General features: G+C 40.9%; 1 protein-coding gene across 1 annotated transcript in view; it reads left to right on the top strand.

Moving 5' to 3' along the window:
• CCDC38 (coiled-coil domain containing 38) overlaps positions 1-16939 on the top strand; it is a gene marked incomplete at both ends in the record, with an annotated part of 41228 nt that overhangs the window by 20302 nt on the left and 3987 nt on the right. Inside the window, 9 exon segments of the mRNA XM_082666179.1 lie at positions 2870-3027; positions 5133-5190; positions 8330-8399; positions 9940-10091; positions 11385-11520; positions 15158-15166; positions 15170-15251; positions 15254-15339; positions 16100-16305. Coding sequence (XP_082522305.1) covers positions 2870-3027; positions 5133-5190; positions 8330-8399; positions 9940-10091; positions 11385-11520; positions 15158-15166; positions 15170-15251; positions 15254-15339; positions 16100-16305 — 957 coding nt within the window.

Below are 16939 nucleotides of genomic sequence, written 5' to 3'. Positions count from 1 at the left end.
GCAACTCATAAGTCAACAGTTAGCCGGTACCCCAGGTTTCAAACCCAAGAGCTGAGAACAGTCTACGGATTGCAAACCTCTAGAAAATGGCCCTCCCTCACTCCCGCCGACCCCACCCCACCCAGAACAGCAGACAGCCTCAAGAGGTATGAGGGAGGAAGCAAGCACCGTACAATTTGGGAACCAATTTCTTCTCCTAGTTGGTTTCTGGAAAGGAGCAAGCAAATGAAGTAGTGACTATTCACAACTTGGCTGTATGAATTCCCCCGAGAATCCAATGAGGAGTCAAAGATGGCCAGCATGGATGTGAGGGTTCACTTAGGGAACGCTGGAAACTTTCCATTAGAGGTGATTGCCAAGAACTGTGGCTTGAAAGTCACGCATGCTACCAGCTGCTGAGGAAGCTGCCCGGCAGCTCCAAGCCTGTAGTCAATTTGGCCAGAGGCTCCTAATAATTCTCCCCTGTGTGCTAAGGGCAGGCTTGCCTATTGCAGAGGGGCCTGTGAAAGTCCAGACTGTCTCCCTCGCCAGTTCAGAAAACTTACCCGATGAGGAGGAGGGTGAGAGAGGTGACTGGACCACCTTGAAGAAAGTGAAGTGAGGAGGCTGTCTTAGACTCAGTTGGAGCTGAATTTGAGAGAGGAATTCAGGAAGATACAGGCTGAAATACCCAAGCCCTCACTTCCTTTCTGAGCATGTTGGTGTTTAATCTTCCTGGTAGACGACCAAAACATTTTACCTCCCCAGCAGAGATCACAGATGAGCTAATCTAGACCTCTGGGCTATTTCTAGGTGGAATGCATTCAGCCCAAGGCCTCCATGTATGTAGTCCATGGCCTTAAGCACCACCACCAATGTTTGTTCCTCCAAGCAAACTTTCCTTTTACATAGAGAGAGACTTAAAAGCAGTTCAATGCTAACTCCCTGTTAGTTTGGCTCATGCAAAATAGGGTTAAAATTCTCAGTAAGGGAAAACCAAAATGTGTCCAATTATATAGAATTCCTTTAACCCAAGAACAGGGTATGTTCCTCTGGGATGGAGGATTTTCCTGCTTTACACGCCCTCATTTCTCCTTTACCCTCTCACCCCAACAAGGTAATCAGGGCTGGTTCCATTAAGAATGCACCCCTGTATCAATACCTTCGGGCAATCATATTAGGGACAAGTGAGAAAAAAACCCCCACACCTCCATAAGGCAAGGTTTCTAGTCAGGGAGCAATGTCTTTGGTCTCCTGAGTCAGAGGGCCCTCATTCATATCTGGTTTAATAAAGTTCTGGTACAGTCATACAAGAGCCAACCGCTATCAGCCAATCCTAACAAATAAAACAGTCAGACACAGACAAACATAGATAAACAATGAAACCAAAGGCCTGGGACTCTAACCCCATCCTTTGAGTACCTCAGTGGCTAGAACCTTTTATATTGTCTCCCTTAATATGGGACTCTAACCCATGATCTTGGCCTTGGGACTCTAACCCAAGGTTTGGGAATCTAACCCAACAAAAATCTCCCCAGGTTGGAGCTCTAAATTATAATCCCAACAAGGTTATTAGACAGGCACAGGTGCATTTTAATGAGCTTACTCGCCCAAAAGACCTCTGATCCAGGAGTTGCTTCTTTTCTCAAAAGTGAAAGTAGCACCAAGGAAGCTGGAGTGCCAGGCTGGGGAAGCAGGAACCTGACAGGTGACCCTCTAGACAGATTCGGTCTAGGTAGCCACTCTGGATTGGTGGCAAGGCACACACTCCACTAAGGGCCACAGTGCCTCTGGCAGGCACTCAGAAGACCTATGTCCCTTTGTGGTCGCCAAAATTGTTCCAGGCAAGGGCTCGCTGCCCGATGCGCATAGAAGCCAATACTACGGCACCGGCTTTTGAGAAAAGAAAGAGCTTTATTGAGAGGTTGACAGGCAAGGAGACAGATTTGAGAGGCTTGCCTCCTGTCATCTTGCCGCTCAACCTCTCAGTAAAGCTCTTTCTTTTCTCAAAAGCCGGTGCCATAGTACTGGCATCTATGCGCACTGGGCAGTGAGGCCTTGCCCAGTAACACGATCATCAGTCTATTCTATGTGTGCATATCCTCGGGCATGTTTTATTCAAATAACATTCCTACAGGTTTCTTTTTATAAATTTATTTATTTATGGCTGCATTGGTTGCTTCTTAGGGGCTTTCTCTAGTTGTGGTGAGCGGGGGCTACTCTTCGTTGCAATATGCAGCCTTCTCATTGCAGTGGCTTCTCTTGTTGCGGAGCATGGGCTCTAGGCACGCGGGCTTCAGTGGTCGTGGCACATGGGCTCAGTAGTTGTGGCTCGCAGGCTCTAGAGTACGGGCTCAGTAGTTGTGGCGCACGGGCTTAGTTGCTCCGCAGCATGTGGGATCTGCCCGGACCAGGGCTTGAACCCATGTCCCCTGCATTGGCAGGCGGATTCTTAACCACTGTGTAACGAGGGAAGCCGTCCTACAGGTTTCTTGCCTCTTGTCTCATATCTTATTGAAGCCCTTTTTTTTTTTTTTTTTTTGCGGTACGCGGGCCTCTCACTGTTGTGGCCTCTCCCATTGTGGAGCACAGGCTCCGGACGCGCAGGCTCAGCGGCCATGGCTCACGGGCCCAGCCGCTCCGCGGCATGTGGGGTCTTCCCAGACCGGGGCACGAACCCGTGTCCCCTGCATCGGCAGGCGGACGCTCAACCACTGCGCCACCAGGGAAGCCCGAAGCCCATATTTTTATGGCCATATTTACAATATTTGTTAAACAAATTGTTATTCAAATACATGACCAAGAAAATGACTTTTGTAAAATGTTTTTTAAAAAATGAACATGATTTCACACAGGTATATCTAATCATATCTTTATTTCTTTTGAGTAGTGAAATAGCAAAAACAGAATTCCTCCTTAAAGAGTACATGCACTATGGATTTTTTCTGCTGAAACTGTCTCCAAAACAATGGCAAATCCAGCAAGCAACGAAAAGGGTGTCAAAGAATAAAGAAAATGTGAATGTCAAGCTTCCAAGTATAATGACAAGTAAGTCCCATATTCTTAAATTCAATTAAGTAAATATCCCTAATTCTAAAATATTCTGCCTCAATGTTTGTTTTTTATTAAATAGTCAGAATTTTTATTTTAAGCAGAACCTGAACAATCCCACTATCCCACTATCTCTGATATTATAAATTATTAATTTGGAAATTCAGGTTAATTTCAGATATGAAGTAATAAAAATATATACATGGAGGGCTTCCCTGGTGGCGCAGTGGTTGAGAGTCCACCTGCTGATGCAGGGGACATGGGTTTGTGCCCAGGTCCGGGAAGATCCCACATGCCGCGGAGCGGCTGGGCCCGTGAGCCATGGCCGCTGAACCTGTGCGTCCAGAGCCTGTGCTCCGCAATGGGAGAGGCCACAACAGTGAGAGGCCCGTGTACCGCAAAAAAAAAAAAAAAAAAAAGTATTTGTTTATCTTTCTAGATGAACCTCAGAATCATTATGCGAAGTTCTACCTAACCCAACACCCAACTCCCTGACCAATTTTTTGTAACATTTTTATTATAATTCCATAAAACATAATTAATTTCAGAAAAATTGGCAGCTTTACAAAATCAACCTTCCTATCTAAAAACATGACACATTTCTCATTTGTCAAATCTCCTGGTCACACAATTAAGGTTAGAGGATCTGGAGTAGAGTGTAGGGGAGGGGGGTGGAGGAAGTAGGTAGTGGGGTCAATGTCTTCTTCTCTTTAAAATCTTGAATATAGAAGTCACTCAGTTTAAATAACATCCCTTAACAAGACGTTTTAGTAATATGTGTTCCAGTATCAGTTTAAAAGCTTAAGATGGTCATTTATGGCGGTGGTAGAATCCACTGGTTCTTCATCCATTTTCTTTCCTTCCCCCACTCACCATGTATATATTGGAGGCATACAACGTATCGGGTTCTTTTTAAGACTCTGAGTACACAAAGACCAATAGGACATAGTTCTGCACCCTGGACCTATACTATACAATACAATACAATAGGGCAAACGATACAGCAGTGATAGTGAGGGGTCTGGGAGCAAAAGCAAAAAATGTGATCTATGCCTGAGGCATTTAGAACAGTCTTTTTATATATATATATAAATTTATTTATTTATTTTTGGCTGTGTTGGGTCTTCATTGCTGCACGCGGGCTTTCTCTAGTTGCAGTGAGCGGGGGCTTCTCTTGTTGTGGAGCTCGGGCTCTAGGCATGCGGCCTTCAGTAGTTGTGGCATGCGGGCTCAGTAGTTGTGGTGCATGGGCTCAGTAGTTGTGGCGCATGGGCTTAGTTGCTCCATGGCGTGTGGCATCTTCCCAGACCAGGGATCGAAACTTTGTCCCCTGCATTGGCAGGCGGATTCTTAACCACTGTGCCACCAGGGAAGTCCCAGAAGAGTCTTTAAGAGGAGGTGATGTTTGAGCTGGATTTTGAAGAATAAGTAGGAACTTCCCAGGTAGAGGGTGGGAGAGTGGGACCTGCTGTGGTTTCAAGACAGAATAGCAGAAAGGGTGACTGGAAGTCACAAGAGCACAGGCATGAGGAAGTGTGGCCTGGCTGTGGGGGGGACCTGGGGGTCAGTGGATGGAGAGACCCAAGACCAGTTTTGCCCACTTCTCAGTTTCAGACCAGGGTCAGGCCCAGACACTGGTGTCAGGGGAATGAGTGCATGGGCGACTTGTATGGGCCTATGGTAGGTCTCTCCACAAGATGTAAAAATTGAAGTCCATCATTTTTATTTTATATATTGATCTTTTAAAATCTCTGATTAGAAATATGTATGATTAGGTAAAAATAGAACCATGGTTTATATTTCACCATCTATGTCCCTGATTTGTGACCTTTAATAGTTGTGCCACGTTTTTGACAAAATGCACCCCCCCACCCCAAACAGTGCCTTTGATTTTATGCTTGGAACCAAAAGTAGTAGAATAAAAGAGCTCTATTTCCTATACGATTATTATTCTAATAATAATTTTTAAAAAGTAATGGGCATATCGGTGCAGAAAAAATGAATATCTTGTACCAAATAACAAGGACTCACTTCTAATTATGTTATTTTTTTCACTTCCACCATCACCAATGACATGGACTTCGCCTGGACATTTTGAACAGCAAAACCGCGCAAGACGACCACTCCCACCCAGGAGCAAAAGAAATCATCCTTATCAAAGTACAGTACATATTGATTAACTCTCTTGAAAACTGTGAATTTTTTTTTTAAGCAAATATTTCTTTTAGCCTTTCTTTAACATACGTACCATGTATCCACACCCACCGTTAACAGATGCCGGAGGTAGTGGTTCTATGTGCTCCTGAGGTGACCAAGCTTTCATAGGCCTCCCTGCATCCTTTGATGAGGGCCTACAACTGCTATCTGCAGAAACTGCTTGTGCCCTGCATCTTGGGTCTTTGCCTCTCAGAATTCACTGCCCAGTTGTTTGAATCCACTGCTGACTTGTGTGTTTGCAATTTTACCATGTCATTCAAAATTGCTGCAATGAGACTATAAAGCATTTTTTGTTTCTTCCCTTATTTGATTATTGACTCATTTATACTCATTATTTCATAAATTGGTAGTTCTCAACCCTAGCTACCCCAGGGGAGCTTTTAAGAAAATATATTGATGTTTAGGATGGGTACACCAGCCCCAAAGGAAGGATCTGGGCCAGCACTGTATTATCCATGACAAAAGCCAACACAGATACTGTGCTCTGAATTCCAGGGGCTCTGGGGTGACTGCACTTCTGTGGCATTTAGGAGTCACTGTTTTGTTGTGTTTTTAATTAAATTTTCATTTTGAGATAATTGTAGATTCACACGCAGTTGTAAGAAAAAAATACAGAGAGGCCCCACTACAGTTCACCCAGTTTCCCCCAATAGTAACATCTTACAAAATTGTAATATGATATCACAACCAGGATATTGACATCAACAGAGTCAAGACACAATCAAATACAGAATATCATAAGGATTCTTCATGTTGATGCACACAGTAATACTCAAACGTCACATTCATTCTCTCAGAAAGCTCACCACTCTCCTAGTTTCTTTCATTTACTCAGCACATATTTATTGAGTGCCCTGCAGGGCCAGCAATAAATAAAAGACAGTCTCTGCCCTCCAGGGGCTTACCATCTAGTGAGGGAGACAGACGAGGAATTTGTCAGTTACACTATAATGTGATAAGGCCATTGGAAGGATAAGCTCAGGGTGCCACAGGCATGCAAAGGAAGGACTCTCAGCCCAGATGAGAGGTGAGAGACTCAGAAAGCAAGGGCGGGATCAGTGAACACCCTCCAGATCAGGTGGCATCTAAGCTGCTCCTGGTGAGGAGGAGGGGTCAGTGAGGACACTCTGGAAGAGGGAGGGGCCTTCTGGGACAGGGGTGACGGCATTTGGCTCTGTTCAGAATGGCTGGGCCGCAGGGTGCAAGTGGGTGAGGCTCGAGGGGTAAATAGGTATTGCATCATGAACAGGGAAGCAGTGGTGCCATCCAAAGGAGTCTATGTTTTGTTCCAAGTGCCCTGGGGAGCCACTGAGGGTTTTAGCAAGTGTGTGACAGAGACCCAATCAGATCTGCATTTTAGAAAATTGGACATGGTGGTATTTTAAAGAATAAAATGGACAGGGATGAAACTAGAAATAAAATGGACAGGGATGAAACTCCTAAATGGACAGGCCAGTTAGGAGCCTATTGTCACAGTTCATCAGGTGAGAGATAATGGACTGCCTCAACCAGACAGTGGCAGCGGGAACGAAGAAGGAAAGGCTGTGGGACACATCAGGGAAGTGGTATTGACAGGCGTCCCCTACACTTTGGGGGAAGTGTGAGGAAAAGAGAGTGGCCACAGACAACTCCCAAATTTCTAGTGTGGCAACCGGGTGTATGATGTTGTCATTCAATGATATTGGGAACACAGTAAGGGGAGCAAGCCTGGCAGGAGGATAAAGAGTGTGATTTTGGATGTGTCTGTTTGAGCTCCCCAGGGGACACCCAAGTGGATACTGGTGTCCAGTTAGAGGCTGGCCATTGAAGTCCAGAGCTCAAGAGAAAGAGAGAGAGATGTGAGAGTTAGTATATTAGCAGTGGTTGAATCTGTGAGAGAGGATGAGATCAGCCCAAAAGAATGGTTAGAATGAGAGGCAAGAAGGCTGAGGAACCAGAGACCCAAAGAAAAGGAACCCCAAAAGGTAAAAGTATCAGAGAGGTGGGAGGTTGATTAGAAAATGCTATCACTGAGTCCAAGAAGAGTGGCATGGACAGCAGTACCAAATGCTTTCTCAGGGGATGTTTCCCAAATATTCATTTACTTCTATGGCCCTTTCTCAGTTTTCCTACAACTTATTTCCAATTGCCTAACGGGCAGCTCCAGGTAGGTTATTTTGTCCCCTCAAACTCAACATGAACAAAGCAGATCTTAATCTTGTTCTTATCCCATCCTTTAACCGTTTTCCTCCCTGTTAGTGCAACCTCCATTATTCCAGGCTCACAAACTACAAGCATTGGAGTCATCTTTGTCTCTTCTGGTTTGGCCCCAGTAGCTCTATTCTTGGTTACCATGAATTCTTTCTTTCATGCATCTCTAGATTCTCCTCCCAAGCCCCACCCATTTACTCACTTTTCCCATCATCACTACCCTCTACTTGAAAGTGTTACTTACCTAGATCACACCAACAGCCGCCTTACTCTCTCCTTAGTCCCTGCCCCTTTTAATATTCCAATCATTTTCAATTTATCCTTCTTAAAGGATTTTTCCAGAGCCACCTTGCAAGCCATATAATTATTCTTTAAGGATGTACCTCATCACCCACCCACCCCCAACCAACATTTCCTCAGCCTGATCAGAAGATATTTTAAAAGGTAAAATCTACTCTTAAAAAGACAAATATTGTGTTACTTGGAACACACGTTTTGTTTTGAGCACTAGAGCACATGTTTAGTTTCTCAAGAATACTGCCTTAAAAAGGACAAAGCAGATGTAGCAATGTAGATTGTCATGTGTTTGTTTTTTCTAAATTTTTTTAAAATTTGAAATTTTATAGGTGCACCTCAAATAATTGGTATCATGTGGCATGGCCCTTCCTTGTGGTCTGTTTGCATATGTCACCCTTGTCTGGGACTGAATCTGATTTTCTTTTGCATACTCATGGAATCCATGGATTCCTGCAATCAGCAATTCCCTAAAAGGCTAAACAGGCTATTGAAAAGAACTATGTTACCGTTAGGTTCCAAAGACAATTTAGAAATGAAAGCGAATCTGTTGACAGAAAGTGGCTCAGAAATCAGGCATTTTCTTTTTCTTTTACAGCCGAGCTGAAAGTATCAGTTCAGAAGACAGTTCGGAATTCTTTTTAGATGATGATATGGACTATGATCTGGTAACCAGATTATCTTTCTTGATTTAAAAATTGTGTTTGGTGAAAAGTATAAATGCTCATTTCTTCTTTTGAAATTAAAATGTCCTATTCCAAATATTTCACAACTTTCCAGAAGAAAATATGATTTTGATACTGTTCTCCAGTTATATACAGTTCATCTTTGTCATCAGACATTTAATGAAAAATAAATGTCAGGACTTCCCTGGTGGTCCAGTGGTTAAGACTCCGTGCTTCCACTGCAGGGGACATGGGTTCCATCCCTGGTCGGGGAACTAAGATCCCGCATGCTACACGGTGTGGCCAAAAGATAAAAAAAAATAATAATAAAAATAAATAAATAAAGGTCTATAAGAAGGTAACAATTTAGGAGATATACATTATCTACAGTCTTCCTATAAAAATAACCACCTTCTGACTGTTTATCATTTTATTGGGGCTTGAGGTATGCTGGGCAGCTGGACTGTGAGATAAATTGACCTTCAACAAAACAGCCCTGTATGGCTACAACCCTGACTTTGAGCTAATCCCACACTATATACAACCACAGAAACTCAAAACGAATGAAAAACACTTGAAATCACCATCCATGTATTATGTATAACATACCTTATCCAAGTCTTTTTTTCTTAATTGTAGAAAAAACATAATTTACCATCTTAACCATTTTTAAGTGTATGGTACTGTAGTGTTAGCTATAAGCACACTGATGTGTAACAGACCTCTAGAACTTTTTCACCTTGCAAAACTGAAACTATACACCAATTGAACAACTCCCCTATGCCCACTCCCTCTAGCAACCACGTTCTACTTTACATTTCTAAGAGTTTGATTACTTTATATACCTCGTAAAAGTGGAATCATGCAGTATTTGTCTTTCATGACTGGCTTATTTCGCTTAGTCTCATGTCCTCATGTCTTCCAGGTTTATCCATATTGTAGCAAATGACAGGATTTCCTTTTTTTTTAAGGCTGAATGGATATACCACATTTTCTTTACCCATCCATCCGTCTATGGACATTTAGGTTACTTCCACCTCTTGGCTATAGTAAATATGATGAACATGGGTGTGCAAATATTCAAGTCATCTTGCTAATAATTAAATTTACTTAAAGTAATATAAACTTATACTTAAAATTTTGGAAAATAGAAAATCATTAAAATGTGGGGAGAAAATGACCTCCACTTAGCCTCCTGTCTTTCTCGTTCTTCTGTTCCTCTCCCCTTACCTTTCTGTAGACCTGCCTTTTCCCTTTTTCCTGCCCTTGCCTCCTCCTCTGCTCCATCCCTTCTTCCTTCTCTTTTCCTCACCCTCTTCCTTTTCCCCTTCCCTAATAACCTTGATCTCCCCCCAACACCCAAAGTGCTCTCTTCCTGAAGGCCAGCTCTCATGTGGAAATAGGCTCCTTTGTCAATCTCTGCCCATGTCTCCCTCATAATCAGAACGGTATTCCTTTACCCCACTGTTTCTTCCCTAGATGTCACATGTACACAGGTAGCATGTTTTTAAGCGAATTATATTCTTCATTATTGATTGATTAGGAGCCAGAACTTTATTTCAAAGAACCCGAAGAGTTACTTCAGGTCCTCACAGAGCTGGAAGAGCAGAATCTTACTTTGGTACAATACTCCCAAGATGTAGATGAAAATCTTAAAGATGTAAATAAAAAAGAAAAACTTATACAGGATAAAATGTAAGTCATTAAAAACAAGTAGACTTATTCTATTAACCGATTTCTAACCAGAGATAAAGTCCAACTCATTTATGCATGGCCCTTCCTTGTGGTCTCTCTGGATTTAGGATGGGATTTTTGTTAATAATAGTTTACACTGAAGAGTGGAAAAGGTAGAAGTTATATTTACACAGAATAGACTGGCTTTAGTTTAATTTTAGTCCCTACTTTTCACTTGTCAAAATATTTTCCTAGCTAGCAATAATAAGAGACAATTTAAAAGATTAGAAAGAATTGAAATGTCACCTACTGCCTTAATTTTTGTTCAATACAGTTTTATGCTATCATCTGGCTAATCAATTCATGCTTTGGATAATGCTAATAAATGCCTTTTACTTGGCTGTGACTCTCAGCAAAAGTTTTTTTTGTGTGTGACTTAAATATATCATTTTATAATGTACATATTGATATATCAGGGCTACTATAAAAAAGGATTTCTGTTGGGAAGGAGGCTGGATTTGATGACTCACAAAATTCCTTTCTACTCTAAAATTTTATATGATTACAATTTTGGAAAATAGCTTCAAGTTGCAGAGAATAGACCTTTATATCTACTCATTCTAAAAATGTGTAGAACCTTTTTTGGGAAGAGTCTTCTGGATCAGAAGACAGCAATCATTTTAAACAGTTAAGTCAAACTACATTGAACTTTGGAACATATTAACTTGTTCATAAGTTAAGAACCTAAAACCATAATCTCATAATCACCCAGTAGACTACTGTATCCTTTTAATCCTTGTCTCCTCTCTCCCAGTCCTCAGTGTATGGGGCCCCCGCCCTGACAATATGATTTGAGGGGATGGGGTGGGTATGGTTGGGCAGGAAAAGGGGATCTATATCAGAATCTCTAAGTGAGTAGTCAGGAGTCTGTACTTTACCCAGTGGCTCCTCAGATATTCTGATTATCAGCCAGGTTTGAGAACGCTGACATACTAGGTCACACAGCTTGGGCTCCCGATACCTCAGCTCTGCTGCTTTCTATTTGGGGGACTCGGGGGAACCACAGAAGTGGAGGTGGGGTGAGAAAAATGCTTCCTGATGGAAGTTAAAAAGCATCTGTGCATTTATTTTTCTCACTTTAACCTGAAAAGTTGCATGTACTTTGTCAATGTCTTAAAATATAAACTTGTATTTGGCTTGCTAGACATAGGATGTTGACACATGATCTGGAGGGAGTGCTGAAGCTCCTGACTGATGGCTTATTTCACTAAACCACAAATTACAGACAAGGGTCTCTTTCTTCTTTTGCAATAGAAATACCAACATAGAGTTTCTTTTGGAACACAAGGAAATGCTTAAGGTTAACTGTGTAAGAGAAGAGGAAAAAGCAGCAGAACTGGAATTAAGGTCCCGGCTATTTAGTTTTGGAGAATGTAATTCAGATGCTCAGGTAATCATTCTTTGCCTGTAGTAATTTTATTTTGGCTCATGATATTAATAATCTGCATTCCCTGTGTATTAAGCATTGGAATAGGGGAATTAAAGCAAACCACAAGTCCCAGGTTGATGATGGAGCCCAGAAAGCAGCTTGGAAATAATTACCTTGTCAATATGTAATAGCTAATTTCACAGTAGATAGAAAGCATTTAAATTGGCATTGGAGTTCTCTTAAAATGTTACAAAGTATGATGCTGAGATTTCCCCGCCTATAAATACATTTCTTTTAGTCAGTATACATATTACCATACATATGAAGTATTTCACTACCTGTGATCATTTTGGTATTAATTTGAGGGGCAAATAATTAACAGAGGAATCACTGAATCAGCACTGAAAGGAATTATCTTCCCAACAGTGAGCTTGTAATAGATTGTGGCCTCTTTCGGGTCTGCATAGATCCACGTGTGCTTATCTGTTTGCGTGCTGGTTTCTCCCAGCTCCATGCAAACCCCAGGGTAGGGGTTGTCTTACCCTATCTAGTCAGCTAAGTTTAGTGTCCTCATAAAGTAAGTGCTCAATAAATGTTTGTTGAATGAATGATTAGGTTAGTTTTAAGACCCATAACAAACTCCAGCTAACAATGGTTTTCTTGTAAAAATCTCAAATGAATAAAATTCAAAACTCATATGTGAGACTAATATCACAATTATAGTTATGAACTTGATTTTCAAACACAGGTAGATTTAAGGGGACTCTATCAGAAGATGACTATGCTCCCCTGCCCATAGGTGGGCAGGGTTATAAAAGACAAACCTGTTTATGGCTCCTTCACAGCCCACATTTCCTAGGGTGGCATAACACCCGGAGGTAGGAGGGGATAGGACTGTGCACTGCCAGAGCAGGAAGTGTGATGACAGCCACCTCTCAGTTCTTCAATGCTGGGGTTTTTTTTAAACCTTTTTTAAAATTGTGGTAAAATATACACAACATAAAATTTACAAGTTAACCATTTTAAGCGTACAATTCAGTGGCATTAAGTATATTTGCAATATTGCATAAGCATCACCATTATCTATTTACAGAATTTTTCATCATCCCAAACAGAAACTCTGTACCCATGAAATAATAATTCCCCATTCCCCCACCTTCCAGCTTCTGGTAACCTCTGTTCTACTTTCTGTCTCTATAAAGTTGCCTCATATATATGGAAGCATACAGTATCTGGACTTCTGTTTATGGCTTATTTCACTTAGCATGTTTTCAAGGTTCATCCATGTTGTAGCATGCATCAGAATTTCATTCCTTTTTACAGCCAAATAATATTCTGCTGTATTTTTATACCACAGTTTGTCTATCCATTCATCTGTTGATAGACACTTGGGTTGTTTCCACCCTTCAATTCTGTTTTAAATAATTCTGAAACTGAGTAACATGAAAAATGTCAGGTAAATATCAGTGGTATCTCCCCGTGCCCTCCACCAAGCCCCTTTCATCCAAATTTAGGGTGGCTATGAAAAAAAGTGGCATTTCAATACTCAAACTTTGAAGCAACCAGAGCCCTAAATGGAGAAGATAGAATTGATCTGAAAATTACTTTTTTAAGGACTAAGACATTTGGGTCACAAGTGTAATTTTGGCATCCGTGTATTATATACTCTGGGAAAATGGAGCTAATAATTCACAGTGTCTCCCAAAAATGTGAAATGTTGGGGCAGAGAAGCAGAGGCAGAGCAGGACAATTGGCAGGGGAAAGTATTCTTTTCTAAGAATTTTCCAGCTTCCCCACTCCCATTCTTTTCATATGTTGAAATGTGCAAAACATAATCCTTTATGAGTGAATAAGCATAGCTGTGTCTAATTTTAATATTCATAAATTATCATAGGTATTTTGGAGCTATGAGTATTTTATTCTTTCAAAATTTCCACACTCTTAACTGTACTTAATCCCCTAAAAACATTTTTCCTTGATTCAATATTTTACTTTTAAAATAAAATTTTAAACTCAACTATAATGTAATACTGAAAAGTGCACAGATCCTAAGTTTATCTCTCAAGGAATTTCCTCAAGGTGAACACACCATTACCACCCCCAGAAGCCTCCCGCATGCCCCGTTCCAGTCTCTGCCATACACCCAAGATGACCACTATCTTTACTTCTCTCACCATCGATTAGCTTTCATGTTTTTGAACTTTATATAAATGGAATCATGTAATATGTCTGGCTTGTCTGGTTTCTTCCTCTCAACATTATGTTTGTGAGATTTATACATGTTGTTTTGTGCAGTTGTTTATCGAACATGAAATGGAATGTAAGCTATTCCGTTGTTCAATTTGCAGAACGTCCTCATCTCTCGTTTTATCGTTCTTGGGCACAGGGAGCTAATCAAGTTCAATTGCAAAAGTTGTTTACAGTCAGCACTCAGCAGAACATAACATGGATTAGAATTACAGAATCCTTGAGTTGGAAAGGACTTTAAAGGTCATCTAGACATCTACCCCCTCGCCTATCCAGTTTTGATACAACTATTTCTCCTAATCATTGCTCTGGTCAGATCACTTCCCATTCACTGCTGAAGGCATCCAGAGTTCGTATCCAGTATTCTGAGCCTTTCACGGTCCTGTCCCGATCCTGTCCCGCTACACAGCAGGAAGCAGCATCTCCTCCCACTTCTTGCAGCCTCTCTTGGCTGCTCCTCCTCCGAGGTGCTCTGGGCTGGGCCCGCCATCTGGTGGCAGCTCCAGGGATGGGACTGATGCTTTACTTCTCTGTCATCTGTAGGCCTGTGCCTTGAGCTCCCTTTTTCCTTGTCCTTCTGCTCTGTTGGGCCAGGCCCTCAATCTATTTTTCATACATGAGTATTTTCTTTAACCTCATTCCCCAATCCTACTTCTTACACTGTTCTTAACTTGTTATCTTAATAAAATATCTCTACTTGTCTTTTCCTCTCCTGTTTAACAGGCAGAACTTAAAAAGAAAACAAGACATGCTGAAAGGTCGCTGCCCATCCATCTCTAAAGCTCTTTCTAAGTGTTCAAGAGGTTTCCCCACAAAACTTCCATCAACTTACTAATCATTCTCATATTAAAGATGTTTTCTCAGAATATATATTTTTAATGACCCACATTACAGTAATTTTTTCCATATCCAAGTACAATATTTTAGCCCTTTGATGAGTTATACTTTTTTCCTTTTATATTTTTCTATACATCTAAAGTTTCTAAAAGGAATGTGTTAATATAAATAGGAATACAATAAATGTTATTTAGAAAGGGAAAGAAAAAAGCTTTATGGCAAATAGGACTTTTGCTTTTTTATACTTTTTCCTTTAACATTATTTTGTATTTCTCCAAATTTCCTAGAAGAAGCATATTTTAAATATAAATAGGGAATACAGTAAGTGTTACTTTAGAAGAAAAACGGGGGACTTTATGGCAAACAGGACCATCAGAAAGCTTGTTAAACTAGGTGGGACAGACAAGCTGTTTGAAGTAAACTATTGGTAACAGATCTTGACTTGTAATTAAGTGTTGGTGGCTCTGTAATGAATCTGTGGTTTCAGGAGGGGTCTCCCATGGCTCCTGGAGCTACATCTGTCTTGAGGATTATTTGTCCTTGGCTTTATGGTGATTCTCATCTTCCTGAGCAGAAGCAGGAATGAGGGCAGGATGCTACCTGGAGAACGATTTACTTTGCTCAGTTTATTGAGATCCTTTTATCTGCGAATGCCGGGTACACACTGGAGAGACAGAAAGTTTCCTTACGGTCCCGAAACATGTTACCTACAAGCTCGAGCATCTCTACCAACAGTTAAAACGGCACAGTGGCCAGGTACAGGGATCAGCAAGGTTTGGCCTAAGCCTCTGCTTAGACTGGAGTACTAGAATGGCTTCCCAGTGGAGAGAATGAAAAAACTCCTCAAAAGATTTTACAGGCCAGCTTAGGAATCTGTTTGCTTGTAACTTTTTTTTTCCTTAGAGAATGCATTCATTTAATCAGCAAACATTTATTAAGTGCACAGTTATGTGCAAGGTGCTGCTTTAGATATAAGTGTAAAAATAAGAAATAGCTCCTGCCTTCCAGGTGCTTACAGTCTAGGAGGGGAGATAAGGCATGTATGCAAATAACTATCATACAGGATTATAGTTTTAGCAAATTAGAATAGTAAGGGCAAAAAAGGGAGCTCACACACTGTGCTGCTAGGAAATGCGTTAGAGTGGGGAAAAAAAGGATTTAAAATGTTTATGTAGTGTCTACTTGAATGAGAATGATACAGAAAACATTCAAGCAAAAAGACAATCTGTCCTATTAAGTTATTTTTATACCTAGACTGAAATATTTTTAAAGAAAATAATCCAAGGTGTTACTATAGTAATGATCTGACTATAAATTATAACATAAATTCAATGCTGCATTTTCTCACTGTTCTATGTTGTACTAAAGTTTTTCTTTTAAAAAAGGAAATACTTAGAAGAACATAAAAGCCTTTTTCATTATAATATAGTAAAAGGGAATTTTACGTTTATTGAATGAACAAGAAAATAGTAATGAAATTTTATGTTTTCTGCTCTCCTTTTCTTCTCAACCTCAGGAAAAACTGATAGACTCTCTTAGTAAAAAAATTAATCAAGTATACAAAGTCTGCATTGGAGATGCTGAGGTTGGCAGCCTCAACCCAGTTCAAAAGCTGGTAAAAGTAGAGTCTCGCCTGGTGGAACTGAGTGATCTCATTGAATCCATTCCCAAAGAAACCGTGGAGGCAATTGAGAGGATGAAACAGAAAGAACGACGGCAAAAGTACAGTCACTGTCTTACGATATAAATGTAGTGAAAGACTTAATGAGAAGCTGTTTTGCTTGGATTCCACACACATTAAGGAAGTCTATTATACAGCAAGTCTCTATTATACGCAATATAGAGACACAGTGGAATCAAACCCAGCCCTGCCCTCCTCATGGAGCTATTATTTAGTGTGGAGACATCCATATTCTTACGAAATAAACATCTCGTTATCAATGGTAAAACGAGCACTGTGAAGGAGAGAGTTCATCAGGGGCAAATGACATAGTTTCGGATGGGCAAGGGGTCCTTCTAGCCTGAAAAAGTGAATTTTCAGAGTGAATATTCACTACTTACATGAAAATTTTCAAAGGGCTATAATGTAGAAGGAGAACTATACTTGTGGTGAAGGGCCCAAGACTAGAATTAGGAGCCTTTCATTGGAAAACTACAGGGAGACTCAACCTATGAAGGAATTGTTTGAAAGTTAGAGCCATGTAATGAGGGTTTTCCTCAGTTCCTAACTGCCAACACTTAACATACATCACATTTACTCATTAACTCATTTATTCCTCAAGATAATCTCATGAAGATTGCCATCCCTGGAACACATACCACCACCCTCACCTCCACCCCTGCCCAGCCCCCATGT

Source organism: Grampus griseus, assembly GCF_964374135.1.
Source record: "Grampus griseus genome assembly, chromosome: 11".
NCBI lineage: Eukaryota > Metazoa > Chordata > Mammalia > Artiodactyla > Delphinidae > Grampus > Grampus griseus.
Note: the sequence above shows the minus strand (reverse complement) of the source record. Positions and strands in the feature narration are given on the sequence as shown.